This window comes from Pinus tabuliformis, chromosome 6 (genome assembly GCF_031772625.1).
Source record: "Pinus tabuliformis cultivar Carrire ecotype Pingquan chromosome 6, CPIR1, whole genome shotgun sequence".
Lineage (NCBI taxonomy): Eukaryota > Viridiplantae > Streptophyta > Pinopsida > Pinales > Pinaceae > Pinus > Pinus tabuliformis.
Window position 1 is genome coordinate 399,394,806 of NC_142292.1, and position 25,525 is coordinate 399,420,330.

A 25,525-nucleotide genomic window follows, 5' to 3' on the forward strand; every position below is an offset into this window, starting at 1 on the left:
ATAACCCTCAAGGAACCCCTACTGCAACAAATCTGAATCCACTTCACCTACTTGATTTTAATATACATTATCAAGTTGTTTTTTGAATAACACTGAAGCAAATTGCTTCTTTAGCCTACACTTCTTTAATATTTGAATACATGAAACAAAAAACTGAACAAAGAACAAGATACATAGGACACAATTATTTTTGGACAAAATAGTCCCGGAAAAAACCCAATGCGGAAAAACGGTGCAACAACTTTGAGGGTTTTCTATTATTAAGCAGTAATTTTGAATACAAATACTGGTAGCCCTCTCGGCAAACCAGTGATAGAGAAAATACAATGGCAGAAAATCTGAGTGAGTTTTACCTCACTCCACCCAACAGATTCTGGTTGATCCGGCAACAAGACTGGCTAACCCCGACTACTTCTGTGTTACAAGCCCGCTTCAGCCTTTTAGGCTCTCCGCCACCCTGCGATGTCTCTTTTGTCCACTGCGTCACATTTTTTGGCTATTCCGACAATTCTGACTTTCTGCGTGAAGGCAACAACCTTTTTTGCGTTGGCCATTTTGGCTCTGTGTGGGCCAAGATTGGCCCAACATCAATCCTCTCAGCTACTGCATTGCCTCTAGTAGCTTCTCTCTGCCTCTCCATCAATATTCCCGAACTATCCCTATCCCTTAGCTGCAATATCTCCCCAATCGATTTTCCTCTTTAGAACTTCTCACCGCAAAAAATCGATTTCCTCAATCTCTCTGTGTTTCTAACTCAACCCCAAGCCTACTTCTTATACTTTTCTTGTTGAGTCTTCAACGGCTGAGATTAAGTCTCTAATCAACGGCTATGATTAAAACTTGACTTGATCCGCCTTCTAAATCATTCTCACCCATAATTTGATTAATACCCACTAATATTTTAATTTTCCCGAGTTTAGACTTAGGAACCCCATTAAAAATATTAATTATTTTAATAAAATACAATCCGGGTGGAATTTCACCAAACAGTTTCTGGGTTCTTTAGAACTCATGTGCCTTAGCCTCTCCACCAATTTTCATGGCTAGAGCACATTCGATACTACCAAAAACTAACACTCCCTCTTAGTGAGAAAAGTGCTCTAGCAACAATGTCCAACTGCATGTTTCTCTGTCTCTGAAGCATCTCCATTCCGCACTGTTGTTGCCACCAACATTGTTTTGCTACTGCTATTGTATTGCTGCTCATGACACTGCCACTACCACTGTCACTGCTGCATCTGTACTACAGCTCCCTCTCAAATGTTGCATCTGCTATGCTGCTAGCACTGCCACTGCTAATACTACATTCGTACTGCAACTCAATTGCTGAGAGAAGCAACTGAAAAATATCCAAAATTAACTGAACGTAACTATGTTCAACATAATACCATGAATGTTGGAATCCGACTGCTACTAGTCTTTGACCCTCTGAATCTTCTGCATTGTTGTTGACTTCTACAGTGTGCTAACTACACTGTTGCCAACCTTGCTCTCTATTGATCAGTCTCTAGTCTTCGGCTACTGCATCTATCTTTCAAAACAATCCACTGCATCATCTAACACTAAGTCCATCTCGCTACTGCTGAATCTCGTGCTCCTGTAGCAAGGAATTGAACCAAGAGGTGGACTCCTCAAGGATCCTGCCTACATGTAGTCCTCCCGACTACAACTCAATATCACCCCATTTTCCTCTTGGAGATGCGTGGGCACTCATGGCAAAGTCATCTCCGTCTATCTTTCCTAAAGAGGGCTTAGGATCATGTTTCAAATCCTTATCCTTTTGCTTCAAATGACATTGGGATGCAAAGTGGCCCATCTCAACACATTTGAAACATTTCACCTTCGAAATGCCCTTCTTCCGCTTCTGCTTCTTTTGTCCCTTTGATGCTAGAGCTACTTTCTCCTCCACCTCCTTCGTCTTCGTGTCACTCCCACTGTTGCCATTGAGGTTTACCTTCACTAGGTCCCTCCTTAATTCCTCCTGTTGAAGCGTTGCCCACATCTCTTCCCATGAAGGTAGTGTTTCCTTGCCCAATATACTTTCGACGAATACTTTCCATTCGTCCGAGGCTGCATTTAGGGCTATCCTTACCATCGCGGTAGACTGAGTAGTAAACCCCACAGCGATACGCTGGTCTTTAGTGTCTTGAAGACGTTGAAGATAAGAGTTAACTCCTCCAATCTGCATCATTGTCCGCTGCAGTTTCTGTTCATGTACATCTTCCGCTTTTTGAAAGAGCCTTGATACAGTGAAGACAAAGCTTCCCACATCTCTCAGGTTGCATCCTTGGCCTGCAAGTGTGAGACCACATGATCTCGAAATCCATCGAGAATGATCCTCTTCGACTTCCCTTGCTCGGCCTTGTACTTCTTTTTCTGATCATTGTCACCGAGAGAACCACAGTACTCTTGACATAGGCTTCGAGATCATACTCCTCCAGAACAACTAAGATTTTGGTTTTCCATATGACATAGTTGGAAGCTCCTTCCAACCTATCATCATCTCTAAGCCCATGCGATGCCAACTCACCCAACTGTCGAACTGACTCCTCTAGTCATTTCTTGGCACTGCTTAGTTGCCCAGCAAGTAAGAAATTCGAACTTTTTGGCAAAAAGTTTTGAGGAGAAAATTCCCCTTCTATGTTTCTTTGCTCTTTTCTGATGGATTTTTGCCCCGACAGAAACTACACCCTTCAAGCACTGCGCTAAGGCTCTGCGTCACTCCCTTTGCCTCTACAAACTCACGAACTGGAAATCATATGTCTCTGTCGACTCGCTCAGAGAGATTTCTTCAGAATGTCTGCTTGTCGGCAAGGATTACGCAATCACTTCAAGGGTATTCAAATTGCTGCCAAATGCAACTATTTGCCTCTCTGCTCAGTGCTAGATCTGCTCTTTCTGTTTCAAAATCAACGCTCTAATACCATGCGAAAATTCCTAATGCTAAAGGAACCCCTACTGCAGCAAATCTGAATCTACTTCACCTACTTGATTTTAATATACATTAGCAAGTTGTTTTCTTAATAACATTGAAGCAAATTACTTTTTGCGGGCTATACTTTTTTAATATTTGAATACATGAAACAAAAAATTGAGCAAAGAACAAGATACATAGGACACAATTATTTTTGGTCAAAATAGTCTTCGGAAAAACCCAATGCGGGAAAACCGATGTAGCAGCTTTGAGGGTTTTGTATTATTAAGCAGTAATTCTAAATACAAATACTGGCAGCCGTCTCGGCAAACCAGTGACAGAGAAAATACAATGGCGGCAAATCCGAGTGAGTTTTACCTCACTTCACCCGGCAGATTCCGGTTGATCCAGCAACAACACTGGCTAACCCCGACTACTTCGGCACTGGCCTTGCATAGGCCCTACGTCAGCCTTTCAGGCTCTGCGTCACCCTGCGTTGTCTCTTCTGCCCACTGCGTCAACTTTCCTGGCAGTTCCAGCTTTCTGCGTCAAGGCAACAACTGCTTTAGTGCTGGCCCTTCTGGCTTTGCGTTAGGCCTGAGTGGGCCCAGATTGGCCCAGCGTTAGTCCTCTTAGTTGCTGTGCTGCCTTCAGTAGCTTCTCTCCGCCTCTCTGTTAGAATTCGCAAACTATCCCTGCCCCTCAGCGGTAAGATATCCCCAATCAGTTTTCCTCCTGAGAACTTCTCACCTCAAAAAATCGATTTCCTCAATCTCTGTGTGTTTCTAAATGAACCCCAAGCCTCCTTCTTATACTTTTCCAGTTGAGATTTCAACAGTCGAGATTAAGTCTCTAATCAATAGCTAATATTAAAACTTGACTTGATCCGCCTTCTAGATCATTCTCACCCATATTTGATTAATACCCATTAATATTTTAATTTACCTAAGTTTAGACTTAGGAACCCCATTAAAAATATTAATTATTTTAATAAAATACAATCTGGCTGGAATTTCACCAAATGGTTGCTAGGTTCTTTAGAACTCATGTGCCTCTCCACCAATTTTCATGGCTAGAGCACATCCGATGCTACCAATAACTAACACTCTGAAACAAGAGGAGCTGAGGAGAGACCTGCTCAAGGTCAAACTTGACGGGAGTAACAGCAATAATGGGTCGAAGCCCAACGTAGAGGAGGAGGATAATGCAGCCCTTGCATCAAAGGGATAGTAGGGGCAACAAAGACGAAAGAAGGACGTCTCCAAGGTGAAGTGCTTCATATGTGGCGAGATGGGCCACTATGCATCCCAGTGTCCTTTGAAGAAAAAGGACAAAAATGAGAAGCATGATCCCAAGGTTGTAGCCGCAAAGATTGAAAGGGAGGAGGAGTTCACCATGACAGCCAAGATACATCCAGGAGGGAGGTGGGCTAATATAGAATTGTAGATTGATTGTTCTACAGATGGGTAGGATCCTCGAGTAGCGCACCTCTTGGATCATCACCTTGCTATGGGAGCCCATGATCAGTAGTAGCGGGATGGTGGAGTTTCAATTGGTGCCATGGAGTGTTGATTTGACAGATGTAGTGGTTAGGAGAGCCAAAGACTAAGCAGTGCAGAGAAGAGAGGCAGTAGTGTGAGAAGGCACAGTGCAGAGCTTCAGCAGCGCAATGGCTTCAGAGGCAGCATGGGACTAGCAGCAGTCAGGATGTCAGCACTGATAAGTATGCAATGGATACTTTTCTAGTTTGGGTGTTTTCAGTTGCTTCTCTCAACAACTAAGTTGTGGTATAAATGCAGTGTTAGAAGTGGCAGTGCTAGCAACATAGATGTGGCAGTGCTAGCAGCATAGCAGATGCAGTCCTATGTGTTTCTATTTTCCTTGCTTATTTTCTATGTTTCAGAATCATATTTAATTTGGTGTAGGATGCTTCAGTAATTTACTTCAATGTTTCATGAAGAAATTTGAAATAAGTTTGTATTGTAATTTATAATCTAGGTGAAGTAGATTCAGCTGGTTGCAGTAGGGTTCTTGTGATTATTAGATCTAGGAATTTCCATAGACTATCCTCCTGGGGATCCTCAAAAGGTTGATACCATGTTGGTTGGAAAAAGAGTGTTTCGAACATTTTGTTGCATGGTATGATCTCCATTGGTGGCTTTCTTAGGGAAGGATTTGTCCTTTTTAAATTGCTTTTTAGGAGGAAAATTTGCCCTAGATCCTTGCGCCCTTTCAATGACTACCATTCTATTCATGAGAGCCTTTTGACCTTGCACAACCTCAGTAGTGAATTTCTCAAATTTTTGGGCAAAGGCTTGTATGATAGGGCCATTTTGAGAACTTGGTTTAGATTTGGACTCGACTTTGGATAGGTTAGTTGAACATATCAATGTGGAAGATATTTAGGTTTTTCTCAACTTCAATAGAAATCTTCTTAAGGGCAGCTAAGTTTTGGGGATTCTTATCTTTGAGGGCATAAATCAAGTGTCCATGACAACCTATGATATACCTATCAAGGATGATGGCATTAGAAGGTTTAAATTTATCAAGGATTTCCCTAGGAAGGTTATCGAACCTTTGAGTGAATTACTTTACAAATTATTTATCGGTTTTCACTGTAGCTAGGAAACTATCAAGGCACATACCTCCATCTAGCTGAATTGTCGATCTCTTTGTGAATGTCGCATGGAAGGTGTCCCAATCAGTGATGCTTCCTTGGGGCAAGCTAAATTATCAATCTCTAGCATCTCCATCAAGTGAGAGGGCAAAGAGCATCATGATGACATCCCCATGATCAATATGCCTAGGACCCACTTGCCAATAGAAATTGTGAACATATCTCTCAGCAGCAATAACATTAGTGCCATTGAACCCTGGCAACCAATCATGAAATTTATCAGGTAAGGGATGAGGTGTGTCCGGATGGCTACTAAAATCCAATGGTTTGAAGATAGCGAGATTCCAAGGCCTATTCATGGTTGTGGTAGGGTGAGGATTGGCAAAACATTGCCTAACCACAGGTATAGTCACGTTAATAGGGGAAGTACCTACTTCAACAACTCTTCTAACACCGCCTCTTGTTCATGGAGCTATGGCTTTTTCAAGAGAACCCTCAAGAGAGCTACTAGGAGATGCAATATGAATTGATTCAAGAGTCGGTAGAAGGGAATTTATCTTGTCGTTAGAGATTATCCCTCTTCGAAGGAATGAAGCTAAGGCTTTAAATTACAAGGAGATAGACTCATTTCATGCCCGACAACAATACCGAAAGTGTTGCCACAAAATCTAACGCGCCTTGGAGAGGGGTACCCTACAAGGCTATCATTAGACCAAGTGACAACATTGGCGTAATGGCCCACTGTCATTGTTGTTGCAAAATCTAGCTGGCCTTGGAGAGGGGCACCCTACAAGGGTAAAACTAGACCAAGTAACAATGACGGGGTGATGGCCCATTTTCATCACAGCTAAAACCCCATACTCTTTACGGGTTTTCACTGATGGGAGGAGTCTCAGTATGTGAGAAGGTCACCTAATGGACATTCTAAGGTCAAGGTACAAGGTTATGCAATAAGTCTTTTTACAAGAAAGGCACAATTTAGGATCAGGGATCTAGTAGGAGGAAATTCGCTTTCTTTAGAGGCCTGAAAGATGAGGCACAAGACCTAGGGCTTGATTGGGATGACCAAAGGTCAAGGCAAGGAGGAAGGGGCTCCAACAATGTATATCAGCGAGAACAAGGCACATGAAACCCTCAAACAAACTCCTAAGTTGAAGCAAGACTAGACTAGGGTTTTACCTTAGGATTAACAACTAGGGCAAAGCAAGTTATGGACAAGATTGAAGTAGATGCCCACCAATAGAAGATATTTTGTGGCAAATACCCTCCTCTTGATATTTAGGCTATTCAATGCCAAAAATACTCCTTCCCTAGGGATTTGCACCAAGCCCTAGTTAGCAACCTTGGCCTTAAAGGGGCCCAATTAGAGAGAGTAATTTATGGATAAAAGATAAGTTTGATCACCAACGAAATGGACCAATCCCTTGTTCTTGGGGAATATGGAGTCTATGATTTGATAGGACAACCAAAAAAAAATTGAGGTCGAAATCTCAATGCCCTAGCATTAAGACTCAAGCAATTATCCATGCAATGGATAATGCAATTTTCATGGGAGAGCTAGTAAAAGTTCACCACTAGGATATTCCTTCACATGATATTCATGAGTGATGTATGCAATAGCGATATCTAGATAGCATTCAATAAATTTTCAACAAATTAGGGCACAATAGAAAAACCTAGATTCAATATATTCCATACATTGGACATTAGAAATTAAATATTCAACAATAGGTACACTTACAAGATAACATGCAAAGAGATTCCATCTATTTGATGCACAAAATAGCTCCAAATGTCAAAACTCATTCATAGATTTGAATTCTCCACAAGAAAAAAAGGTAGAATTAGCTCTATTGGTCGAAACTCCTTGGTTGTGATGATGATTTGATACAAATGATCTCTCCTCTATTTATATGAGGAGTCATAATGTCTATTTTGGCTTAATGTCGCTCAAAATCATAAAATAATGTGTTAATCACAAGCCAACCTAGTAGCCAATGATAAAATATAACTCTTACCCACATGTGTGAATTGTAAGAGAGAGAATGATGATGTCTTGCATGCATAAGCCCTTCTAGAGCTAGTGTTGAAACTTCTTGGTGCCAAGTTGTGAGTAAAAGTCCTCTAAAATCACCTCCTAAGGGTTGGCCCTTAGGTCTCTCTTAATGCTCCCTTGTGGACCCTAATTTTCATCTTGGGTCACAAAAGTGCTCTCATGGGTCTCCAAGTGGTCAAAATGCATGTCTTTGCTCCAATGTTGGGGGCTTTCAAAGTGGTGTTAGCTCTCCCGTGTCTCAAGGTGTGAGACCATCCTCCTTTGGGCCCTGGATCAACTGCCCTCCCTCTAAGAGTGCTAAACTAGGTAGGGCATGCTAGGTCTAGGTGTATTGTCCCCTAAAAGTGATCAATGTGGGGCAAAGTGCTAGAAAGTTGTGGATGTTGGAGGTGCCCATGGCTATGTATGGCGCTTTGCTACTGCTTTGAGCCCAATAGCTCTCAACGCTTCACCTGTGGGTGTCAATGTGCTCCTCTAAAAGACTTGTGCCCCAATTAAGTGGCCCAAGCCATGGTTATGGAACCACCTTACAGTTACACGCAATATCCAGTGCTAGCAACTACATCATTAGTCACATTTAATCATTTTTGTATCTAAGTGAACCAAGCTTGAAACAAATGGGCAATTTGACACTTAAAATAAGGCTTCCCTTCCAAAATTAAGGCTTTGAACTCCCAATAATGATACCTCCCTAAGTAGGAGTGGTTAATAGACCACCCTATTAGGTGTTTCTAGCGCCCAAGCGGAAGTGACATGTTCTTGGTCCACCCTTCAATTGATAGGTGTCATGTGACTAATGGTGGAACAAAGGGGAGAAGACTTAATCGCTAAGTGTCGTGGTCAAAGGGACCCAACTATGATGGGCTCCTCATCCTGAGAGTATAGATGTGGGGAAGGAGCAACCGTGGATGCATGAGTTACCAACTCGACTTTTGTTTTTCCACTCGTCTTGTGCGCCTTTTACTTTCTTTTTTTCTCTTGTATTATTGCTCGTAGCTCAAAGTGTTTGAGCTTGCTTTGTATAATGTATAGCAATTATTATCCCCCTAATGGTGAGGTAGCTCATTTTCCACCAAGGGTTGGGACATGCAAGGGTTCCTTCTCATAATATGAAGAGCAAAATGTGCTCAGGAACCAGGTGATGGCCATAATGTGTGAGGTAGAGCTCATGCTAGGATCTTTTCCACGTGCTAATGTGTATGTTCCGACTATTTTTTGTAATTTGATCTTTTTTATTTTTGCTTGTGGTCATCAATTTCTTTCTCTTGTTCTTTTAGCTGCATCAATCTCCTAAGACTAAGTTTCCAACCCTACCCAGGTATGAGAATGTATAGTGCCAAATCCCAAAGAACCAGTGGTCAATTGAACTTGAAGAAGGGAGGTGGAATATAGGGTTTATAATGTAAAATGAAAGTGGTAAGTACAGAACAGGGAGAGATGGGACTACGCTGTCTCAATTGATGTTTCCCAAGTAGGGCCCCTCCTATACCCATTCGGCCATTAGTGGAGGTCCCACTGGACAAGGATGAAAGATCAGACCTCTTTTAATTTAAGGGGAGGGAATAAGATGAGGGTCAAAGCCTCTCTTCCTTCCAGGTTACCCCATAATCTAGGTGGCGGAGATTGTGAAAATTCCAAGCTGGAACCCTATTGCAGCAACTGGAAATTATTCTCCTAATTGTTAACTTTAACAATTTATTTGTTGTTTGCTACGATAAACACTGAATAAAGCACACTACAACCTTTACAAATAAAATACTATGGAAGAAAATAAAATGATCGAAGTTGAGAAATGCTAGTGCAGACGTAAAAATAACACAATTATTTTTGGATAAAAGTCCTCAGAAAAACCCAACTTGGGAAAACCGGTGCAACAGTTGAGGGTTTTATTATTATGCAACAGTGAGAAATTTTGAGTACAATTGGATGCCGAAATCTGGCAATCCTACAGAGAAAAATACTGAAAAAAATCTAGTGAGAAATTTTCCTCACCTCGTAGGAAAACACCTGGCGCAACTTGCCTTCATAAGTTTGGCCCTCTGACCCTCTACATCAGTCTTTGTGTTGCTCTGCGCAACCTCATGGATGTCTAGCCTTGGATGTCAATCCCTCTCAACAATTCGACTTTGCCTCTAGAAGTTGTTGCGCTGCCCCAGTGTCAGTCTCTTTGCAAATGCACTCGCTAGATCTGGAATGCCTCCTCCAGCCTCATTGTCTCTGCCCCTCTCTCACTGCTTTGATCTCTAGCTCTATCTTTGGCAAATGACTACTGCTACTTTGGAAACTGATCTGCCAAGAACTCTGTTAAATTATGGTATGTTCTATGCTTAAGAGCAATTTACTTCAATTCTTCTTATTAGCCCAATGTCAATCACATTAACATGAAAGTAAAACGCTGATAAAACATAAATGAAAACAACAGAAAACAAGCCAAGACAAGAGACACAAGATGTGGCGCTAGCTAGGGACAAACCCCAATGCGGGGAAACCCTTTGATCAATTCTTCTATATTCTTCAATAATTCAGCAGAGAGAGAGAGATAGTACAATATCACAAATCTGTGATTTACAACAGCAGTAATGAAACCCTTGGACATCAATAGCAAGGGTGATTAATCAGCTCCCAAATTGTCCTCAAGACAACCTAGGAGAACTTGGTCTCCAACAGCAGTAATAGCAACCCAAAACAGTCAATGTAAGACAATCAAAACAACAGTCAATGCTACAACATACTTCAGTGAGCACTAACCAGTCAACACTATCCCAAATGTGCTCTCCAACAAGTCAATGCGGTCTGTCCAGCAATGCGTTTAGCCTAGGAGAGGCTACCCACACAAAACCGCAGTCAATGGATGTTGAACACTGGTCAATGCAGTCCTTTATCACCCCGAACAAGGTTGCTGCACCTTCCTACGTCCTTGCTGCCTTAACTGCGTCCTCTCACAATGCTGCCCTAATTGCATCCTCTATTCCCACGTGAGAGAGAGTCTTCTTTCTCCTTCGTATATCCAAGAGACAAGGAGAGAGAAGAGATGTGAGGATGAGATGAGTGAACTAATGCTTCAAGGTCTCTTCTATTTATATGCCACGTTGGGGTTTAGCTGGGGGCGCGCAACACAATTTTACTTGCTGGGCGACCTTGACAAATTGTCAAGAAATACAAATAAATTCATATCTCCATGAATACATGTCAGAATTGGATGATCATTAGATCGATCCTACACCTCTTGGCGAGAGGAATCCAAGAAAAATGTTAGTTTCCATAAATAAGATGACCCACATGGATTTTGGCCCTAGTTGCCAATTTTAACACTCCCTCTAAACTAGGGGCTAATAATCCATTTGTCTGTCGGTACTATCTTTGCCATCAAATGCACTGCCCTGCACTGCTCGGCTCTGCTGAACTATGAAGAAAAGAAATGATCAAGAATGTATCATACCATCCTCTACTGACCTGAAGTTAGTTGCAGATAAAAGAGAGTGTGTCATACCACTGTTACTGACCCGAAGTCAGTTCCAAAAGAGAGTGAGTTATATCACTCTTACTGACCCGAAGTTAGTTCCAATTGATCCCAGATCAATGTCATCCTAGCATAGGGAGTACGGTAGATACACGATGCATCCATCGGTACTGTTATGGTCCCTATTCTCATTTCCCTACTCATTGGCTAGATGAGAGGTACTTCCCATAAATCCCAAACTACATGGGTGGGATGTCTCGGCAGGAGAAGGATGAACCACTCATCCTGCCTACATGTTGCCACGGGGTATCACAGGGGAAGGTTGAATCATTCACCTTGTACATAGCACACCACTAGGGGAGGGTGAGTCACCCTATGGTCACTCATCGCTCCAAGAAGTACCCCAAGCCCCCGGAGCTCCCAGAGCTCAAAGTATGCATCATATAAGACCCTCATAAGAGCGCCTCTCAACGACTCCTAGTTGTTCTCAGAAAGTCAAGAATTTGACCTTTCCCAAGGGCTTTGTCAGAATGTCGGTGACCTGTTCATCTGTCCCAATATGATGGAGCCTTATTGCTCCTCGTTGTACCATATCCCGGATAAAGTGGTACCTGATATCGATATGCTTGGAGCGATCAGGAAATACGGGATTTTCGGATAAATGAATCCCACTCTAGTTGTCGTAGAGGATCACGGTAGTATCCAATGTATGTCCAAACCGCTCACAAAAGAGCTTTCTCAATCAAACAGCCTCACGGGAGGCCATACTCGCAGCAATGTACTCTGCCTCAGCGGTGCTCAAAGCCACCAACTTTTGCTTCCTACTCATCCAGGATATCGAGGCAAATCCCAAAGAGAAACAACACCCGGAAGTGCTCTCTTGGTCCACCACACTGCCTACCCAATCAGCATCGAAATATCCATGTAGCCTCACATCTTCGGTAGTGTATCTCAACCCATGAGTAATTGTGCCCCAAAGATATCTCAGAAGATTCTTGGCACCAATCCAATGTGAGTGATGAGGCTCGACCATATATTGGCTCAATGTGTTGATTGCAAAACATATATCAGAAGCATTTCCCAAAACAAGCCCGACATCACTATAGCATAACTTCTTGTAGTTAAGCTCCACTGGGGTAGTCACGGGCTTGCAGTCCACCATACCAAATCTCTCCAATATCTTCACCACGTATTTTCCTTGAGATAAGAAAATTTCTCCTGGCTTTTGCCAGACGTCTAGCCCTAGGAAATAGTGCATCAGTACTAGGTCCTTCATCTCAAATTCGGAAGCCAAATCCCTCTTACATTTGTGAATGAGAGGGTCTGCACCTGTCATGAAGAGATCGTCAATATACAACACCAGTATGAGAGGCTTATCATCCTGAACCTTAAAGTAAAGGTTTGGATCAGCTTGACTCCTAGTGAATTCCAACTTCATCAAGTAGCTATCGATCCTCTCATACCAAGCTCGGGGTGCTTACTTTAGCCCATAGAGAGATTTCTTCAACTTGCATATGTGATATTCCCGATCATGAATCTCAAACCCCTCGGGTTTTTCCACATAGACTTCTTCTTTAATCGAACCATGCAAGAACACGGTCTTGACATTCATCTAATGTAGGTTCCATCCTTGCGAAGTGGCGAGGGGCCGCTATGATTGAGCGGATAGTGGCGTACTAGGCAACAGTTGCAAATATCTCATCTAATGTACACCTTCCTTTTGAGAGAAGCCTCGAGCAACAAAGCAAGCCTTATACTTTCATCACTCCCATCATCTCCATGCTTGATTTTGTAAAGCCACTTCGAGGTGAAAAATGTTTTGTCCTGGGGTTTGGGGACCACATCCCAGACATCATTCTTCATGATGGACTCGTATTCCTTGTTCATAGCATCCTTCCATACTTGATGGTTCACGGCTTCTTCAAACAATGAAGGCTCATTTTGAATGATGGTGCTCATAATGGTCAGGTATCCCTGATACCTGGTTGCCTTCTTACTTTCACGGAAAGTCCCTCTAGGTGCAATATGTCCTTCGACATCATCAAGTGTCCCCCTAAGCCATGAGGGCCTCTTCCTAGAAGAGGAAGGCTCTTGCAGAGGGGGACCAATAGGATCCATAGGTTCTTCCACATCGGGCATCGTCTCATCTTCCTTCTCATCTGACTTCCTGGTGTCAGCTTCTTTATCTTTCCTTAGAATAGGAAGATTGTCAACCTTGCTAAGATCCATATCTTCGTCAAAGTTGACATCATGGCTTATCACGACTTCCCTTTGACTAGCCACATAGATTCTATAGCCCTTAGAATTTTCGCTATAGCCCATAAAGATTCCCCTCTTTCCGGATGCACCCAATTGCTCCTTTTTTCTTTCGGCACATGAAAATATATGGGACTTCCGAAAATTCTAAAATGAGAGACATCAGGTTTCTTACCATTGAACATCTCTTCGGAAGTCTTGGAATCCAACGCTTGATGAGGACATCGGTTTTGAACATATACATTGGTATTTGCAGCTTTGGCCCATACAAACTTTGGAAGCCTTTGATCATGGAGCATGGCACGAACAACTTCCACAATCATTCGATTCTTCGTTTCTGCCACAGCATTCTGCTCAGGAGTGTATGGTGTTGTGGTCTCCCTCTTAATGCGAGCTTCTTTGGAAAAGTCATGAAGCTGATTGGATTCATACTCGGTCCCATTATCAGTCCTTAAGATCTTGATCCTCTTCTCGGTTTGATTCTCGATCAAGGCTTTGAAGTGACGAAACCAGGAGAACACTTCATCCTTTTTTTTCAAAAAGTATATCCAAGTCTTGCGAGAATAATCATTGTAAAAGTGAGATAATATAGATATCCTCCCAAAGAGTTCATAGGCATCATACCAGATATGTTAGAGAGAACCAACTGCAGAATGTTAGAGGTCTTGCTATTGCTAGAGGGGAATGGTTTCCTTTTGAGCTTTCCTTCAGCACATCCCATACATACACCTTCATGATCTATTTTGAACTCGAGCATCCCTGTCATCATTTGTCTCACATCCGGTAGAGCGTTATAATGAAGGTGGGCAAACCTTCGGTGCCATAGTTCAGACTAAAGAGATGTGTCGCAAGACATGATTCCCAACGGACTTCCTCCAACTTGATATAAAGAGTCAACCCGAAACCCAAGAGTGAAAACATCTTTAAACTTCTTTTTCCACACACATACCTTGCCATCAATGAAGGGCACCTTGTAGGCTTTGTCTTCCATAGCCGAAATGGACACCAGGTTCTTCTTGAAATTAGGTATATATAAGAGTTCTTGCAAATGAATTGTGTTACCCTAATTTAGCTGAGGTGTAACATTCCCTACACCCTTTACAAGATAGGTGGAATTGTCTCCAAGAATAATCTCCAAGTTTGTCTCGTTCTCTATCAGATTAGAGAGAGCTTCCTTGTAACCAGTTAAGTGCCTTGAGGCACCACTATCAATCAGCCAATTTGCCAACGCGTCTAGAGGAGAGGTAGTGCAAAGGGTCGATATCAGATAATATTCATCTTGCTTATTGTTAACAGCATTTGATTCATACCTGGAGTTCCTTGCTTTCTTGGACGGTTGACCACTTCCTTGATTTCCCACATTCCTTTTTCCTTTGCCATTGAAACTGCCATTCCTTTAATTGTGGTTGGAGTTGCCTCGGGAGTGATTTTGATCATTGTCATGTGATGTGTCCTTTCTATTTGGACACTCCCTCGCATAGTGGGCAAATTTATAAACGAAGCATCTTCCCTCCCTTCCACCTTTCAATCTGGCCTTTCCTTTGAAGTGACCTTTAGACGTAGAATTATTTCTCCTTTTGGCATGAGAGGAGAAAGCAGTGGGATTGCCTTTGCTTGAAGGCATTTCTTGCTCCACCATCCTTGTCTCTTCTTGAATGCATCTCGCCATCAGTTCCTCAAATCCTGGAATTCGATCATTGTTGAGAAGAGTGGTTCTAAACACATACCATTCGGATGGGAGCCCTCTAAGAGCAGTGATAGTTAGTTCCCTGTTAGAGATGACTTCTCGAATCTATAGGAGATCATTCTTCTAAACACATACCATTCGGATGGGAGCCCTCTAAGAGCAGTGATAGTTAGTTCCCTGTTAGAGATGACTTCTCGAATCTATAGGAGATCATTCTTGATCTCAGTGATCCTTAAGAATTAGGATTGAATATCCTCGTCCTTGACCTTAATATCCTTCAGCTTATTGTTGAGGAACAAAACTTGATTTGCATCACTAACTTTAAACAAGCTTACCAGTCTATCGTAGATCTCCTTGGAGGTGTTCAACTCGAAAATGTAGGCCACCAGATGCTTGTCAATTGAGTCCCAGATGATCTTCTTCGCTTTAACTTCACCCTTTGTGTACTTGTTCCTTGTAGCAGCCGGTGCATTTGGTGGAGGTTCCGTAATTTTGCCCCTCACATAGTCCAACACTTCCTGCTCTTCCAATGTCAGATCAAGAGACATCTTCCATACGTGATAGTCAAAATTCTCACGGAGCTTGTCGTCGGCGGGGAAGTGTGATGAGGAACCCATGAAGCCTTTTGACTTTTTCCAACTGTCTTCGGTGATTGCTCTTGCTCTTGCTTGGGCTTTGTTTTCACCTCAACTTTGATACCATGTTAAATTATGGTATGGTCTATGCTTAAGAGTAATTTACTTCAATTCTTCTTATTAGCCCAATTTCAATTAGATTAACATGAAAGTAAAATGTTGATAGAACATAAATGAAAACAACAGAAGACAAGAGACACAAGATGTGGCGCTAGCCAGGGACAAACCCCAATGCAGGGAAACCCTTGAATCAATTCTTCTATATTCTTCAATAATTCAACAGAGAGAGAGAGAGATAGTACAATATCACAAATCTATGATTTACAACAGCAGTAATGAAACCCTTGAACATCAATAGCAAGGGTGATCAATCACAACCTAGGAAAACTCAGTCTCCAGCAGTAGTAATAGCAGCCCAAAACAGTCAATGTAAGATGGTCAAAACAACAGTCAATGCTGCAGCATACCTGCAGCCAACCCTAACTAGTCAACGTTGTCCCAAATGTGCCCTCCAACAAGTTAACACAAGTTGTCGAGCAATGCATTTAGCATAGGAGAGGCTTCCCACACAAAACTGCAGTCAATGGAGGCTAAACACTTGTCAATGTAGTCCTTTATCACCGCAAACAAGGTTGCTGCACCTTCCTGTGTCCTTGCTGCCCTAACCATGTCCTCCCAGAATGCTACCCTAACTACGTCCTCTTTTCCCACGAGAGAGAGTCTTCTTTCTCCTTCATATACCCATGAGACAAGGAGGGAGAAGAGACGTGAGGATGAGATGAGTGAACTAATGCCACAAGGTCTGTTCTATTTATATGCCACGTTGGGGTTTAGCTGGGGGCGTGCAACACAATTTTACTTGCTGGCTGACCTTGACAAATTGTCTAGAAATACAAATAAATCCATATTTCCATGAATACGCGTCGGAATCGAATGATGATTAGATCAATCCTACACCTCTTGAAGAGAGGAATCCAAGAAAAATATTAGATGCCATAAATAAGAAGACCCTCATGGAGTTTGGCCCTAGTTGCCAATTTTAATGCTCCCTCTAAACTAGGGAGAACTCTATCTGCTAATCCATCTGCCAGTTCGTACTATCTCAGCTATCAGTGCCGTGCACTTCTCTACTCTATTCTATTCTACACTGTTGAACTATGAAGAAGAAGTGATCGAGAATGGATCATACCATCCTCTACTGACCCGAAGTCAATTCCAAATAAAGAGAGTGAGTTATATCACTCTTACCAACCTGAAGTCAGTTCCAATTGATCCCAGATCAATATCATCCTTTTATACTAAAACGTTGAGCACATGTGGGTGTTATTTGGATGCTCGCTGACCTTGACGAATTGACTTATAACCCAAATAAATTCATAACTCCATGAATACTTATCGGAATCGGATGATCTTTAGATCAATCCTACACCTCTCGACGAGAGGGATCCAAGAAAAATATCAGCGGCCATAAATAAGATGACCTACATGGATTTTGGCCCTAGTTTCCAATTTTAACAAAATGGAACTGCTCAAGTGTATTCTCCATCACCACATCGACCTCCTCGTATAATCCTCTGTTGGAGCAACAACGACCAAGATTAAAACCTAATCAATGGCTAAGATATGAATGGCACATCATCATCTACTAATAGTGGTTGTCAGGGGCTGGATGGCCAGCTAGAAGAGATGATATGAGAAAATTTTCTCCTATGGGATCACCCACTTTTGTTGGGTAACAATCACCACAGCCAAAACCCCCTTCTCTTTATGGACTTTCACCAATGGGAGGAGTCCTGGTATAAAGTCACCTATAAGAGATATACTTAGTATAAAGGTATTAGGATGACCAAGAGGCTTGAAGGGAAAGGCTTAGCTTAAGTACAAGGCTCCAATCAATGAATGAAGGCAATTTTCTTTACTTAGAGATGCCTAACTTATACAACACAGGAGCTAGTACTCAATTAGTAGTTTAATAGTTGGGATGGCCAAAGGTCAAGGTATAGAGAATGGGTTTTACACAATTTATTTTAGGAAATATATGGCACTTGAAATCCTCAATAACACCCCAAGTTGAAGTTAAAACCAAACTAGTGTTTTACCCTAGGTAAAGCAACCAGGGCAAGGAAATTTTTGGACAAAATTGGAGTGAATGTCATGTAAGTGATTTTGTGGCAACCACTCTACCTTTGATATTTAGACTTTCCAAGAGCCAAAATTTGCCTTCCTAGTCAATTCGCACTAGGCCCTAGGTGGTCACTTGGCCTTAATAGGGTCGAATTAGGTAGAAAGAATAAGAGAGAAAAGTTTATGTAAATTTAGATTTCGTCACCAACAAGGGATGACCAATGCCTAGTCCTAGGGTTGATGGAGTCTACGAGCTCTTAAAGTTGGCTAAAACTTGCAAAGGAGTAAGGATGTTTTGATTCCCAAGCATCAAAACCCTAATCTTTACCTTTGTGAGGGATTGAAAGTCACTTGGGAGAGCTAATGTAAGATCACCAAGGGGATTTCCATTCACATATCATATTATGAGTAATGCATGCAATAATATGACATAGCTTCTAATAAATTGATATTAGGGCACGTACCTAGACCATCAATTTTTTCCATACATTAGATATGAAATCAAAATTTTTCAATAAATAGCACTTACAAGATAATATGCATGAACAATCCAATCATCAATCTAAGATAACTTCTCCAAATACAAGACAATAGCTCCAAGAAAATTTCGCTCCATAGCTCACATCTCTCCTATAGGAAAAGAGGTTGAAATACTCAAGAAGAGAAGGCTAAGTTCACAAGTGATGATGATGAGAGGTACAATAGTCCTCTCCTTTATTTATATGAGGAGAAATTGTTCATAGTTAGCCTAAAAGCCCCTAGGAAAACAAGTAAAATCATATTGATGCAATGGGTTACAAGCCAACCCACTAGCTTAGACCAAAAACAAATGATTTGACCACATGTATGAGCCATAAGGATTATAAAGTTTGATGTCATCCATGTGTTGAGCTCCATGTGTCATGCTCTGAGGCTTTCGGGTGTCATGAGTATTGTAGAAGCCCATAAATATCATGATGTGAGGGTTGGCCCTAAAATCTTTGTCAAAATCCCTTTGTGGACCCCAAAATCTAGTTTGGGGCACCAAAGGTGATCTCTTGGGTCTCCTTTTGCTTAAAATGTCCATCTTTGCTCCAACATTGAGGGCTTACCAGGTGCTACTAGCCCTCCCATGTCTCAAAAAGTGAGACCATCCTCATTTGGGCTTTGGATCAGCTATCATCTCTCAGAGAGTGCTAAAGCCATCCTAGGGGCATGTTAGTCGAAGTGCATCATCTTGAAGAATCATCAAATATAGTGCAAAGTGGCAGAACATCCTAGGTGCAAAAGGTGTCTCAAAGTAGTTATGATGTGCTACTACTGCTTGGTGACCCAAGGCTCCCAACACTTCACCTGTGGGTGTCAATGTACTTCTCAAATGGCTTGGGTACCTATGAGCAAGGTGCCCAAAGCCTGGGCTGTGGAACCTTTTGACAATTACAGCATGAAGTCTAGTGAAATCAACCTTTCCTTAGGTGCAATAATCCTTTTTTGCATCTAATTTAACCAAGCTTGAATGTAAAGGGTTATTTAATACTTCAAATAAGGCTTCCCTTCCAAAATTAGGGCCTTGAACTCGCAATGGTGTTTCCTCCGTAGGTAGGAGTGGTTAAAGGACAACCTTATTAGGTGTTTTCAACCCTTACGAGGTAGTAACATTTCCTCAATCCACCCTTCAATTGATAGGTGTTAGTGAATAATGATGGTAACGGAGGGGAGAAGACTACATGGCCAAGTGCCATGGTCAAAGGGACCAACATGATGGGGACCCACATCCTGAGTGTATAGATGTGTGCAGGGAGCAATTATGGATGAATGAGTTACTAACTCGACATTTGCTTTTCCACCCCTCATGTGCTTTTTACTTTTGCGTGATTTTTTTTTGTATTAATGCTTGTCACTCAAAGGGTTAGAGCTTGCTTTGTATGATGTGTAGCAGTTGTACTACCCCTTAATGATGAGGCAACTCATTGCCCATTAGGGTTGGGACAAGAAAAGGTTCATTTTTATGATGTATAGAAGTAACATGTGCTCAAGAACCGAGTGATGACCATAATGAGTGAGGTAGACCTCATGCTAGGCTTTTGCCCACATGCTAATGTGTATGTCCCGATCATCTTTTGCAGTTGATATTCTTTATTTTGTTTTGTGGTCATAATATGCTTTTTCCTCTCTTTTAGCTGCAACAATGTCCAGGGAAATGTTCCGAGAACTACCCAAGTATGTGGATGTATGGGTGCCAAATCCCAAGACCTAGAGAACCAATGGTCAGTTGAACCTGACGAATAGAGGTGGAATATGGACTTGCAATGTAACACAGAAAGTGTTATGGAATAGGGATAGATAGAACATGCTATCTCAATCGAGGCTTCTCGAGTAGTGCCCCTCCTATACCCATTGGGCCATTAGGGGAGGTCCCACTGGACAAGGGTCGAAGATTATCCCCCCATTTAAGGTTGAGGGAATGAGATCACGGTCAAAAACCCTCCTTTGATCACCCCATTATCCATATCGAAAGCCCAAATACAAGCATAAGCACAAGCACTTGATTGCAAAATGAATAAAGTACCTTTAGATTGGAAGCCCACCTTCGTCCATGTGCTCTTGCCGAATGGATAAGGTATATGACTGATGTAAACGGTGGAGATAAAATGGCACGTCGTCGTCGGGCTAGTCGTGGTTGTCAGGGGCTGCTGGCTGGCCGGCTAGATGTGAAGAACAAGAGAAAAGTTCTCTTCTATAGGATCACCCACTTTTGGTGGATAACACATCTTACATAATCTCTTTGGCTAAGCTGCAGCATTATGAGGGGTGTATCAATGTTGTCAAAACCACCAGGGACTTGACTTGCACCTGCCCTTATCTACATCCACCTGAGAGGTTTTGAACCTGGGTCTCGCCATCAATACAAACCCGATCACCCTCTGCATGCTGCTAAACCACACTCCTGTGTGCTCATTTGTCTTATTCTTGATAAGGCTGGATGAATTTGCAATCTTTTCAATCAATAACATAAAAAGTTGGAGATATACATTGATTTTCTGGGATGTAACTGAATTTTATGTTCATAGTGTGTTTGTAGTCATCCTCCATTCTTGGGATTCATCTCATTTCATGATAATGGATTCAAACGTGGTTAAGAGAAGTCTTTTAAGGAATGACTTGAGTTATGCATATGAACAGTTTGCATAAAATCATTGTCTGTGAATTGATGAACACCTTTAAAATTGTTGCTTTCTGTAGAAATTAAGTATAACTTGTAATATCTTTCAATATATCTGTGACATGCTAGAATTGATCCGTGTCAAAATTTAGCACATTATAATACTTGACGTATTTAAGTTGTATGTTTCATGTTGTTTGTTTCACTCTTTTGCTGAACTGTGTGACTTGGGCTTGGAGGGTTCACGCCTTGCGGGTCCTTTGGATGTTGCAGGTTTGTGTGGCATGGATCTTGTGGGCCCTTATGATTTACACTATGTGGTCCTCGATGGCTCATGCCTTGGAATATTAATTTTTTAATACACACTAGTCTATATTTTTGGCAAGTAAATAAGGACTCGTTTTTCATAGTTGCCACTGCTTGTTGGAGAATCGGTCAAGAAATGGCTAGGCAAGAAAATAGCCCCAGGTTCTCTTGTCTTGCTAGGATTTGGAGATTAGTTCTTGTTATATTTTAGGACTCAAATCTTTGGCCAAGACAATCCTGTTATATTGCAACCTATGGTTTGCAGTACTATGCCATGCCATTTTTAGTGGGTTGCTTGATAATAGTCATGCTGCTCATTAAGTTATTTCTTGCAAAGACTAAGTTCTTTTAAGAAGTATTCACAATGCACGAGGAATCAATTTGCCAGCCAAGACAATCATACTAGAATGAATCAGTTTGGTTTTAATTACTATTCCAGAAGTTCTGTAAATCTTTGGTTGATAATAGCTGTGTTGTTTGCAAAATGCATTTCCTTGCAAGTCAATTGGGTTTATCTTGGGTGGTTGGGAGGAATGTTTTGTTATCCTCCACACCCAAGTTCAATTCTCGCAAGTGACATTTTGAGCTTATATTGAGTATATTGTTGTGATGACCTCAAGCTTTGTTGTTGAATGGCCTTGAGCCCTGAGGAATATCTTACCCTTACCTATGGGTTGGAGAGTTGGGTGCTTGGTTACATGGAAAAATGGGTATTCCCTTGTAGTCCTGAATTCTGTAAATTACATTTATTATGTAGGGGGACTACATTTGTTGCCATTGTACAAAATGGTACATTGCAAATTACTATCTTATAGAACTATGTATGTCTGAAAATAATTTTGCTGCATATGAAAGTTTTCATCTATAAAGATATCTAAAGAATTTATCAACTTTTTTATGAATTTGTATCAAAGGCTATGCGAGATCTTCCCAGTACATCGCTGAATTTGAATGGAAATGAAATATTATAATTAGAAGGTATATATATAAATTGTTGATAAGAGTATTGTGTCAAATTTTTAATTAACTCTACATCCTGTTAAAACAGATTTTTAAGTGTACTAATAAAGGAGGACCACATTTGCTGCCATTGTACAAAATGGTACATTGCAAATTACAATATTATAGAAGTATGTCTGAAAATAATTTTGCTGCATATGAAAGTTTTCCTCTGTAAAGATATCTAAAGAATTTATCAACGTTTTTGTGAATTTGTATCAAAGGCTATGCGAGATCTTGCCAATACATTGCTGAATTTGAATGGAAATGAAATATAATAATTAGTAGGTATATATATAAAATGTTGATAAGAGTATTGTGTCAAATAAACTCTACATCCTGTTAAAACAGAATTTTAAGTGTACTAATAAAATTTCCTTGATGTTTATGTCAAGACCAAATGGATTTTGTTACAGCATGACTAAAGTACTCTTCTCTTTTATGCTGTTCAGTACTCTTGAAGAGGTCTGAGTGTCAAGGGGTTCCACGTACTGCATTGTATGAACTTTGCACCAAAAACAGGTGGCCAGCACCTGCATTCGAATTGGTTGAGCAACGAGGCTTGCCTCACGTAAGAAGGTGACTAAACATATTTTGTCAAAGCTTTTGGTTCATATAAAGTTCTTGGAAATAGGATCTAACTTGATTGTTTTTCTTTATTTTTCAGTTTTGTCTATAGTGTCCACATTCCTTGCACAGAATTTCCGAAAGTATGTGGGGAAGTGAAGCCCAGCAAGAGGAGTGCACAGGATTCAGCTTCTTTAAATTTGCTTTGTGAGATTCAGAAGGGAATCTGTGTAGAAGAGGACTCCAATCTAAATGTCGTAAGGTCCAAAATGAGTCAGGATGGGAATTGATTGTCTTGCATCCCAACTGCAGATGTTAACAAGTTCCAAGTGTATGTCCTTGGTTTGGTGTGAAAGTATAGTAGTATATAATATATATACACGTGATGGATGCTCCTGCAGTTCAAAGTGTGTCTTCTATCAATCAACTGGTTTTACTCCTGCAGTTCAAAGTGTGTATCTGTACAGTTCATTGTGTGACTTCAATCAATCAGCTGGTTTCTTCTACAGTTCAAAGTGTGCGTCTTCAACCATTTAGCTGGTTGTAATATTTCCATAATAGGGAAGGGCATGCTCTCTGCAATGGTAGATTGGAAGAGTCATAAAGAAAAAGTAGGCTGTTGACAACCCTAGTTCAGAAGATTCTTATTTCCAGTTCTAATTTATAATTTTGGGAGCTTCGATGGTAAGTTTTTAATCTTGAATTCATGTGAAGATTGAAAATGTTTTGTCAACGTCATTTTCTATTTTCTATGTTCTACAGAGCTTTTGGTTATGAGATCCTAAATCCCTGTGCTGGTTTTGACTTTGATCCTGAACCATTGATGCTAAGAGTACAAATGTAGCTTTGTCCAGGAACCTCCACAGTTTCACCATGTGGCTTGGGAGTCTGCTGCCTTATGTTAAGAAACCATGTAGAACAAACTATCTATGAAACTCTAAACATCCTTCCTTCCATCCAGAAATATTGAATAACTTTTAAACTAAGTGCATCTTTTCCATCCATGTCATAAGTGACGAGGAACTTTGATCCATTGAAATGCACAAGATTTTCAGGCTTGCAGCCTTTCACATCGATGGATTTTGCACTTGTTTACATTCGGCTAATCATTGAAAATAATATTTCTGTAAGTCTATTTTCAGGTTTGCAGCCTTTCACATCGATGGATTTTGCACTTGTTTACATTCAGCTAATCATTGAAAATAATATTTCTGTAAGTTTATTTTCAGGTTTGCAGCCTTTCACATCGATGGATTTTGCACTTGTTTACCTTCAGCTAATCAATGAAAATAATATTTTCTGTAAGTTCATAACTGTTAGTATGCACTAGGCCATCTTCTATTGTATATTTGCAATGGTGTTTCTGTGCTTGCATTTGATCAAGGTTGAGATTAGTGGTTTCACTTTCTTCCACATGTTACATGTTCCTAGCAGTTAACTAAGAATGGGTCAACCATTGAGGTGGCGCTGTTGGGTCAAATTTGCACAAGGGATGGCCACTACATGTCAAAATGTTGCATTCAATTAATGCAAGGTAGGTGTTTGTGGCACATGCATGTTAGTAGCAATGTAGCACAATTGGGGCTGGTTTAACAACCCTCCACGTTCCTCTAAGTTCTACTCCATAGGAATGCCACCAGTGTTCCACAGAGTCGCGTCGCCCCAGCTGGGCATTGAGTTTCCTAGCTCCATTGCACTCTGGGGACTTGGGGACGAGAGGGGGTCGTTTCCCCATGGTCCCAAAATTTTGGGGTCGTTTTTGTTGGAATTTCTAAGTTTAACCCATTAGAAATTTTTCTTGTACTATTTGATTTATTTCTTCCTACTTGTTCAAGTACTTAACAAGCTATTTACCATGTAAATACTGAAAATAAATACAACTACAGTATCAACACATTCAGATAATCAACTAAAAGTAAACAAGCACACAAGTGACACTATTGTTTTTGGACTAATGTCCCCGAAAAAACCCAATGCAGGAAAATCAGTGTAACTATTCAGAGAGTTTTATTATTATGCAGTTTCAAAATACAACTTGGGTGCCAAAAATGGCTCACCCAACAAAGAATCCCCTCGTAGTAGTACCTCTCAGTCGGAGACAGATATTCTGGCTAAACCACTGGATGAACGATCCCACAACAACAATGCAACTTCTGCTAATCTACGTCGCTCTGATAGGGACTGCATCACCCTATCCAGCTCTCCATCTGTCCCACGAAAAATCTCCCAGCGCTGCGTCTAGGCTCTGCGTCAGCCTCTTTGGGCACTGCATCACCTTTTGTAGCCTCTGCGTCAGCCCCTACACACTTTGTGTCTCACATGCTGGCCCTCTCTGGCTCTGCACAACTCCTGGCTACCTCTGCGTGGCCATTGGCTGGCTCTACGTCAACCTCTCTTGACTCTATGTTGATCCTCCCCGTACTAACTTTGCCTCTGCTATGTATTCATAGCCCCTCAATTGCAACTCAGATTACTCACTCGATTTCCTCAGCAAACCCTGCCCTAGAAAATCAAATTCTTGATCTCTCTTGGTGTGTTCTCCAACTGACTCTCAAGCCTCCTCTTATACTTTTCTCAATGGTCCATCAACGACCGAGATTAAATCTCTAATCAACAACTAAGATTAGAATTGGTTTGATCCATGACTTTTGGACCATTCTAACCCAGTTTTATATTAATATCCATAAATATTTTATTTTTCCTAAGTTTAGACCTATGAACTCCATTAAAAATATTAATTATTCTAATATCTCCCAAATCGG

The 25,525-nt window shown here is 41.2% G+C and overlaps 1 protein-coding gene across 2 annotated transcripts in view; it reads left to right on the forward strand.

Moving 5' to 3' along the window:
- LOC149258986 (endoribonuclease Dicer homolog 3a-like) overlaps positions 1 to 23,214 on the forward strand; it is a 290,704-nt gene extending 267,490 nt beyond the window's left edge. For both annotated transcript variants that reach the window (XM_089417176.1, XM_089417185.1), the window contains exons 25-26: positions 22,649 to 22,775; positions 22,864 to 23,214. In XM_089417176.1, coding sequence (XP_089273302.1) covers positions 22,649 to 22,775; positions 22,864 to 23,053 — 317 coding nt within the window. In that variant the 3' untranslated portion in view covers positions 23,054 to 23,214. The remainder of the gene's footprint in view (positions 1 to 22,648; positions 22,776 to 22,863) is intronic.
- Positions 23,215 to 25,525: the final 2,311 nt, after the last annotated feature.